The sequence below is a fragment of the Antrostomus carolinensis genome, unplaced genomic scaffold (assembly GCF_000700745.2).
Source record: "Antrostomus carolinensis isolate BGI_N321 unplaced genomic scaffold, ASM70074v2 scaffold34713, whole genome shotgun sequence".
Taxonomy (NCBI): domain Eukaryota; kingdom Metazoa; phylum Chordata; class Aves; order Caprimulgiformes; family Caprimulgidae; genus Antrostomus; species Antrostomus carolinensis.
In genome coordinates, this window is record NW_010305060.1 from 24,677 (window position 1) to 34,116 (window position 9,440).

The following is a 9,440-nucleotide window of genomic DNA, read 5'->3' on the forward strand; positions in this document are numbered from 1 at the left end:
AGTCCGGCTGGGGATAGACTGGCCACTTTATCAGTGTGACAGATGAGCTTTTATTTAAGGCAAACAGTGAGTGTTAAGGAGAAATGGCAGAAACTTGCAGAAATGGCAAACAGTTGTGAGGTCTAGCTGTTCTGCTGTTTCTGGAGAACAGCTATCTGGTATTCAGAGGCTCTTAACCTCAGCAGTCACTGCTGAAGAATACGAACTGGAATACCCTAAACACCATGTCTGTCAAACACTAGCTTCTCAAAAAAACCCCAAACCTTCCTGCAGGTCTGGCTAGAATACTTTATCCTCCTAGAAGCAGGAATATAGAGCTAAGATATATGGAAGCTATTTGCATCTTTGTGGATGCATTTGTACAGTTGAGGTGCAAATAACTTTTTTTTTTCTACTTAACTCAGGCTCTTAGGACTTCTATAGATGCTTATGACAACTTTGACAACATTTCTCTCGCTCAACGTTTGGAGAAACATGAACTAATAGAGTTCAGAAGAATTGCTGCGTATCTCTTCAAAGGAAACAATCGCTGGAAACAGAGTGTAGAACTCTGTAAGAAAGACAGACTGTATAAGGTAGGACCACTACACACATCTGGTTTAGCAGAATACTTGGCTTGTTTGGAGACCTGTGACTTCCCAGTAAAGCTGCATCTTTTTGGATGCCGCTAGATGGTGCCTGTTGCTAATCTGGCAAATTTTGCTTCAAAATCTTGCTTCAGAGAGGCAGTAGATGGACAAATTTCTTGGAAGCAAGTCACAGAATGCCTCCTCTCTGCTAATGTCACTAATAAATTGCAGCTTAGATAAATACCACATCTATGTCAGCGATTGTAGTGCAGCACCTGAGGCTAAACAGTCTCTCCTGTTGTAGGATGCAATGCAGTATGCTTCAGAATCCAAAGATACTGAGTTGGCGGAAGAGTTGTTGCAGTGGTTCTTGCAGGAGAACAAGAAAGAATGCTTTGGTGCTTGTCTCTTCACCTGCTATGATCTCCTAAGGCCAGATGTTGTCTTGGAAACAGCGTGGAGGCACAACATCATGGACTTTGCCATGCCATACTTTATTCAGGTCATGAAGGAATACTTGACCAAGGTAAGGGCTGGTGCTTCTCCAACACAGAAAGCTTGTTAGTCAGTGTGGTGTATGCCTTGAGACTGTCTGCTTGCTACTAACATTGATATGGGCTTTGTCAAATGTCTGTCTGTCCATGTCCACACTTATTTTTCAGTCCATCTGGGGAGAGACTTCGCCCTCTAAGAGACTGAAACACTTGCAGACTCCACCCTATCTACCAATTACAGAACCTACATCAGTAGTATTTGCCTGACCATAGGCAGTGTCTTAAAGCAGTTCCAGTATTCAGGCTTTTTATATGTCGTGTCAGTCAGGAATCCCAGCTAGGATCAAGCTCTAACTAAATTCTAGTCTGTCTACTAAAAAAGCTTTGTAGCTCCATCTTGAGTTAACTTGGTCTGCTGTGCATTTAACTCTAAAATGTGGCTCTGATACTTAATGGCACTAATTATGACTCACTTTTGTTTGAAGTGATTCAGGATGGGGAAAAGTACTTGGTAATGCTCTGACAGACTTGAACCAGATTTGAGTTAAATACCAACTGTCACCAGCAAGATTTGCCCAGATGAAGCTTTTAGAGTATCTTCCAGTGAGATGGTGTAAATTTCTTAATGATTGAGACTCTTTCTGTGAGAAGTAAAAGCTTAGCTCAAGTTGGAGTCCATGAAGGCTCCTATAGCAATTTACTATCCTTAAATGCTGTGTTTTGGGGGAGGTGGGGAGCTATCTAAGCAATAGCTTTGCTTGTCAGATATGGCTGATGTACCAAGCTAATACTCTTGATAGTAGCAGTCTTGAAGTAGGATTCTTCAAGATTAAAACTTCATTATCTGCTAAAGGATTAGGATATAACTGTAGTGTAGCTAATGAAATCAGTTCAGTAAGATCTAGCTACAAGCAGAGCTGCCTTTCTAAAGCAGATACTTCTGGTGTATCTTTGTTTTTACTCGCCTGTACCTTAATTATTTCTTCCCTGACGCTTTTGTTTCTACCTTTTATATGCTAAATATGGAATTTGATTTTTTCTAAGCTGCACCTTCTGAATTCCTTTGCAGGTTGATGCAATAAAGGAAAAGGTGAAAGTTGATTCTTGTTTTCCATCTTTAAGTCTGGAGGACTAAGTCTAAGGATTCTGCATGAGTTTTTTTCTTTCCTACGTTTACTACACTGCTGCTACTGCTTTTCCCCCAAACAAAATATCACTAAAGCATATGCAAAGTGTTTAACTCTACAAGTAGCTAGTGCTGTAGGACAAAAGTAGATTCATTTGCTACTAATAAGCTAATAGATCTTCAGGAAGGGCATACAGGTGATCAGTTGGATCACAGTCAATCTGGTATCAAAAGGATACACAAGTGCTACTATTTGACAGCAAATCTGGCTGGAAGAAGCTCCTACAATAAGAAATAATTAAGTCTTGGACCACTGTCTCTGAACCATAAATCAATGTGGCATTTGCTAGTTTAAGGGCTGTGATCCAGTTTCTGATCCCTTGACCATTACTAATGCGTGCTGACAGTAGGCAGAGTAGATACTAGCTGCTTCAGAAGAGACTCTTCCTCATTCAGGTGTCCAGTTCTTATGGTGCTAGTCTAATCCACGTGGTGCTCTCTAGTTCACATAACAACTTAAAACTTCAGCTATTAGACACAAAGTCTGTGGTTCTCTTCCCTGTAGTATATTCCTTGTAGTTGTGCAAAAAAACTGCCTTCCAAGCTCTTCAGCTTCATTAGACTTCTCTTGCTACCTCAAAAACAACAACAACAACAAAAGGGTAATGCTTACTGCTCTTCTGAGGCTACTCTGAGGCTTACCTTTTGCTGTGCAATTTTGCCCTTCCAAATGTCAGTCTCTTAAGGCTTCTGTCCATCTGCTTCCATACAAATACCACTCTGATTCTTAGAGCAGAGGTCAGCCCTAGTGTGAGTTTTCCATTAATGTGATTGTGCAAAGGGGCAAACAAACTGACAGATGGCTTGAAGATGGACTAGATGCAAACTGCTTCTTGGTAACAAGATGTCTGTAATTACACCACTGGAACTCAAGGCTAACCTGACTAAAATGTGTAGTGTAAGGTCCTTCAGCAGCTAGTAAGTGAGGCAGTAAGAAAGCGTGTGTGTGAAAAAAGGTAATTGAACTGCAGTGTTTGCATAAACTACGCATGCGTAGCAGTCATTGCAATTACATCCCACTACTCCTTAAGCTACAAGGCATTGCTGTGGGCTGCGTGTGGTTTTTTGGGGGGAGCCTGTATGGCAGTCATCTTCAGACCTCACTCTTGCTTCAGTACTTTTGCCTCTTTTTCATGCACACATAACACAATAACATTGAATGCATGTTACTTTTCCTCTGCAGCTTATTGCAGTACCTGTGGAAAAGCCTTTAAAACAATCTTGCTACAAGTGTGTAGGGTACTGAACCCGGTGACGCTCGAGCAAGTGGTGTAAGAACCATCCTGCAGGCTGGTTTCAAACTTGTGCTTGTTATTGTAAAGATTTGTTTATCTCTGAGAGGAGGCATCAAAACTGGGTCAAAAATGCATTAAATGTCCTGGGCTGGAGGCTTTCCAAGTGCACGTAAACCAGACGCCGCTGCTTAGTAGCAAACTCTGCACATTCTCCTTGGATTTGCATCTCTAAAGTTCTGCTTTTGTGTTCAGTGTGTTGCTATTTGAGTTAAAAACAGTGCAGTTCTCAGCACAGTGTCTGGAAATGAGTCTTGAAGCATTGGCGTACACCCCTGTGCACTTTGACAGCAGCAAGCCAGATACTGGTGTGAGACAACAAAGAGGCTTGCCATGAAAGCCCAGTCAATGAATGAACGCAGAAAGCTCAGGACTTAATGCCACTTCTTGGATTTATGCCTCTGATTGAGGTTACAGATTAACAAGTTTATGGAACACACATTGTAACTCACAACTAAAGAGAAGAAAGCTGCTAGAGCTGCCTGCAAATATTTGTTAATGCAGCACAGTTAAGCTGCAGATTGGTCAACTCCTGGATGTTGGTGTAGCTGAATAAATAATTCCAACCCTGTGTAAGTACAGGAAACCTGTCTTCAAACTCCTTTATTAAGGACATAAATGAAATATTAATCTGGTTTGACTTGTCTTACTGTCTTAAAAAGTAATTGGCATGATTGTCTCTGACTTTATTCTAAATATTACCTCCCAGGTAAAATATCAATACCTAATTTTTGTGGTTTTAGTTTCAGGGCCTGCCTTAGACTGTAGGAATGCTGAGAGTTTCCTTGGATCTGTTTTAGCAACAAGCAATATTTCATTACAGAATAAGTTTCTTGTCTTGCCTTTCTGTAGGGGTGGGCTAACAGCACAATGGCACTTGCTGTGCAGCAGAGTGAAGCTGGCTAGTCTTGTCTTGTTACTGTGTATGAAGCTCAAACAAGTTGAGTATTTGTGGGTTTAGGCTGCCTGCCACACAGTTCTGGAGTGGAAAAAAAAAAAAAGCAAGTCTTATACACATGCATTCTCTGCATTTGAACTTAAATTGCATGAGTGAATGGGTTTGGAAAGTGAAATCTTGAGGTTCAAGTGACATGTCGGATGCTATTGCAGTCTGCTGTATACAAATACCAACTTCAGATTACCTTACCTCAGTGTCATATTCAGGGAAACTTCTCCAGGTTCTGGGCATTATCTTAGCAATTGCTCCAACATGAAAGGTCTCCAACTGACATTGTGCTAAAATCTGAGTTCATGCCCTGAGGCTGTTGGTCTGAAGCAGTTGGAGTAATAGTGACTGAGCTTACTGATGTCAGAGTAGCTCTAGTCCGGTATGGAACCTTTCATATAAAGCTTCAGCCTGGAATGAACTTTCAAAGAAGTTCCACAAATCTCTGAATTAGGAGTTTTTTTCAGGAAATGGACAATCTTGACTGCACCAGTACCAACATTGCTACTTGATTTGATCTTAACTTGTAAATGGTCTCCTTTTCTTGATGGGTGTTAACATACCACTAAGGCTTTTCCACTTCTCTGCCATGAATAAGTACCTGTCTCAGAGGAGTTTTTTTAATTGTTGGTCTTGATTCCAGGTGGATAAACTGGATGCATCAGAGTCTTTAAGAAAGGAAGAGGAACAAGCTACGGAAACACAACCTATTGTTTATGGTAATACTTTAGTTCATGTGTTGTCAGTAACACATTTCACTTTTAAAACATTTCTCTAGTCATAGTTTTTCCCAAGGAAGTCCTTGGAAATGGGAATGTTCTTTATGTGAAATCAACTCTTAAAGGAATGTGTTCCAAAATAGTAGATAAAGTACCACTCTGATGCTGCTGAACTGGGTATGGACTGCAGGACTGAAGATTGTCCTTATCATAGAATGTTTTGGGTTGGAAGGGACCTTAAAGATCATCCAGTTCCAACCCCCCTGGCATCAGCAGGGACACCTTCCACTAGAGCAGGTTGCTCAAAGCCTCATCCAACCTGGCCTTGAACACTTCCAGGGAGAGGGCATCCACAACTTCCTTGGGCAACCTTGTCCTTGCTCATACCAGCGTGTTACTCTTCAACATATAAATATCTGCAGGGATGTTGCAGGAATTCTGCTGGCTGAACTTTGGGTACCGAGGAATAAAGATAAAACTGTTGTGTCTTCCAGGTCAGCCACAGCTAATGTTGACAGCAGGACCCAGTGTCGCAGTTCCTCCACAAGCACCTTTTGGTTATGGCTACACCGCACCTCCGTACGGGCAACCGCAGCCTGGCTTTGGGTACAGCATGTAAGATGCAGCACAAGTCAGTTGGGAGCTAGCGTATTTTCTTACTGAAACTCCACCGTCCCTCCCCGCTTTAACTCATAACAGGGAAAAGCAAGAGTTCTGCCTCGTGTTCTTGTAACCTTTATTTCATGAAGGACTGTTTTTTCTAGCGCAAACTATTTGAATCACTTATGTTAAATCTTTTTCACATTCCATGTCATTTAGACTTTACTTTAAAAGGGGAATAGTTTAAACAACTTTGTTCCAAGTGGGCTTTTGCAAGACTGCTTATTACCATTAAGTCTATTGTGAAGATTCTGATTTGCACTCTATAGTGTTAAACTCTAATATTGAATCTTAAGTTCATTGTATGTGAGCAGCTTACAGTATGTACTGTCTATTCTAAATGCATTTAAGTCTCACTGTATATTCGGAGAAAGCTAAAGCCAAGATACTTGTATTTGACCTTGCAAGACTGCTGACAAGAGACAACACTAATCAGCATATCCTACCCTGGTTGGATTGCATAGCTCTAAAAGAATTAAAAATGCGTACAGACAACCTTGCCTGACTTAAAATGAGTAAAAGTTTTTTGGTTTGTTTTTTTTTTTTTTTCCTTAACCTATGCAGGTTTTTCCAGTTATGCATATAGAAAATGCTAGTGTCTTTTTGCTCACTCCATATGTAACAGATGACCTTATGTTGTGCTGTATCCTGTGCTTTTGTGGGGACATTCCATTCAGGAACAGAGCACCATGATTCCAATCTGTGTATTTACTAACCCTGCCCTGAGGTTTGTGTATGTTGGATATTGTGGTGTTTTAGATCACTGTTTTGAGTGTACAGAAGAGAGAATTCAAGCATATTGCTGTTCAGTTTTGTTTGTGCAATTTGAAATTACTCGATTTAAAAATAAATTACTGGACTGTGGACATGCTGCATAGTGGTAGCTTCACTTTACTGTCTTCAAAAAGGACCTTCGAACTCGAACCAAGTATTATTACAGTGCTAGTAGTATGGGGCATCCAAGTGCCGGACGTTCAAGGGTATGAGGGGCCATTAGGAGAGCAGCAATGGAGACCATTAGTGGTGTCTTGCACTGAGGGGTTAATACAAGAAAATATATAATGCTTTTTCTATAGAAAGATTATGCCAGGAAGAAGAAAATAGCACTTTTCAAGAGTTGGCTGCATTGTGGTCAACAACAGCATATTTGAGCAGATGATACGTTAGGATTGTAGTAGGGTGTGTCAGTTAAATTGAGATCATGTTCTAGGTATGTAAGTTGCCTTAAATATATTTAGCTTCAAATAAAATGGACTTAAATGTTTATGAATACTGTCATATTTGAGTGTAATGAGTATTACAGCACTGGCTGTATTTGTGATAGCTGTAGAAGCTTCTCTCTCTTAACCAGGAGCTGTTCTCAGTGTCAGGGTCCAGCTCTGAGGCTGAATTCCCTTCCTGCTTGCTCCTGTGAGTTCCAGCTTCCTGTGATCCTGGCAGCAGTTCCATGTGTAACGCTGGGTGTTGGCATCTGGGGGGGTTTAACCTGCCACAGGCTGTAGGTTTTTGTTCAAGAGTGTGTTGAAGTAAGAAGTCTGTGCTGAGCAGTGTCAGCCTTTGTAAGAGTATTTATGCCTAAATAAGAAGTGCAGTTTAAAAACTTCTCCATTCTCTGTGTTTATTGCACTTGCCTACGGTTGCATTTCAACCCCTCTGACATTCCCTCTGGGTCTGTAAACTGGATGGAGACAAATCCTTCTGTTCACTCTTTTACAGCATATTTCATAGGCACTCGACTGGAAGACATGGCTCCAGAAAGGAGCGTGACTTACAGCTTCTCCCCACAATTGTTTACTGGCTCTTAAGCTCTGGGCTGCAAAGCCTGTTTAACTGGGTCAGTCCCATCCCAGTTACAAGCTATTGCATCAGTTACTCTGAAGTTACTAGAGACTGTTTGTGCAGGAAGCTGGCTACAGCTACCCCCAGCTGAATGGGGCAATTCTGAACTGCTTCAGCAGCTCATCTTTTCCAAATTAAATGTTACTTCTTAAAAAAACCCTCCTGTGAGGCAGAGAGGGGGAACCTATCACTTCTAACACATGGCACAAAGTCACTTAAGCTTTATTAATGCTTCTCTTCAGCCAGTAAACCAGAGAAAGCACAGAATCCTCAATTAATTGCACAAGTCTTAAATACACTGGGTTTGTTCTTATGGGTAGTAAAATTCTGCCAGCTGTAGCTTCCTTGACTCGACAGAGCCTAGCATTTTCTTTCCTGCTTTAGAACACAAAACAGAAGCTGGAGAAACTCATGATGTGCAAGTTCCATCTCTTACAAAAACTGGTTACTTTATTTATACTGAGAGAACATATGGAAAAATCCCACAACTTGGGTTTTATCCCTTCAGTACTGATGTATACCAATGCATTCAGATTTCTTTGGTCCCTGGTTTAGAAGAGTTTCAGGTGACCAGAAACTTTATCTACTATATCAGCTGGTCCCGGTCCAATACCAAGGACTGTCTTGGAGCCTGGGGCTATCTGAGTACGACCCGCGTCTTGTATTAAGCTCACAGTCAGTCCGAGCTGTTTGGCATCAGCCAGGAGCTGGATCAGAGTCTCTTCATCAGGAGCTTTGAGGACCACTTTAGGTTGGCCGCAGTACTCCCACTGTTTCAGGAGTTCAGGATTTCTTCTCTGAGCTTGTTTGTAGGCAGAAACAGCCGCGTGGGAACACTGCGCTGCTACTTTCCCCTTCCCCATCTTCAAATCATTGCGGACAACCAGCACCATCTTGAACTCCCCGGACTCCCCCATGATGTCAGCATCGCTCCCCAGGTTGTTCGCAGCCGTAATCATTGCGGTTTTGGGATGTCTTAAAAGTCTCCCGCGAATGCCCCATCCCAGGCACACTCCACATGCAACTCCAGCGATGACACTGAGGAGCCCGGGTTGGGAGAGATAATCCATGATGGGGTTTGGAGAGTGGCTATAAAACAGAGGGGGGGAAACAGAATTTACTTGAGCATTGTACAATCTGAATCCGTGATGGATTTTGGAGATTGGGTATAAAATGGGGGGGGAAAACAGAATTTACTTGAGCATTTTACAGCCCAAATCCATGATGGGGTTTAGAGACTGGGTGTAAAACAGGGGGGGAAACAGAATTTACTTGAGCATTGTACAATCTGAATCCGTGATGGATTTTGGAGATTGGGTATAAAATGGGGGGGGAAAACAGAATTTACTTGAGCATTTTACAGCCCAAATCCATGATGGGGTTTAGAGACTGGGTGTAAAACAGGGGGGGAAACAGAATTTACTTGAGCATTGTACAATCTGAATCCGTGATGGATTTTGGAGATTGGGTATAAAATGGGGGGGGAAAACAGAATTTACTTGAGCATTTTACAGCCCAAATCCATGATGGGGTTTAGAGACTGGGTGTAAAACAGGGGGGGAAACAGAATTTACTTGAGCATTGTACAATCTGAATCCGTGATGGATTTTGGAGATTGGGTATAAAATGGGGGGGGAAAACAGAATTTACTTGAGCATTTTACAGCCCAAATCCATGATGGGGTTTAGAGACTGGGTGTAAAACAGGGGGGGAAACAGAATTTACTTGAGCATTG

The 9,440-nt window shown here is 41.8% G+C and overlaps 2 protein-coding genes across 2 annotated transcripts in view; one reads left to right on the plus strand and one right to left on the minus strand.

Moving 5' to 3' along the window:
• CLTC (clathrin heavy chain) overlaps positions 1-7,132 on the plus strand; it is a 23,733-nt gene extending 16,601 nt beyond the window's left edge. Inside the window, exons 28-32 of the mRNA XM_010164678.1 lie at positions 405-575; positions 874-1,095; positions 2,133-2,153; positions 5,131-5,206; positions 5,701-7,132. Coding sequence (XP_010162980.1) covers positions 405-575; positions 874-1,095; positions 2,133-2,153; positions 5,131-5,206; positions 5,701-5,825 — 615 coding nt within the window. The 3' untranslated portion in view covers positions 5,826-7,132. The remainder of the gene's footprint in view (positions 1-404; positions 576-873; positions 1,096-2,132; positions 2,154-5,130; positions 5,207-5,700) is intronic.
• A 1,124-nt stretch (positions 7,133-8,256) lies between these two features.
• PTRH2 (peptidyl-tRNA hydrolase 2) lies at positions 8,257-8,775 on the minus strand. The gene has a single exon (XM_010164681.1). The coding sequence runs from the start codon at positions 8,773-8,775 to the stop codon at positions 8,257-8,259; it is 519 nt and encodes a 172-aa protein (XP_010162983.1).
• Between the last annotated feature and the right edge of the window lie 665 nt (positions 8,776-9,440).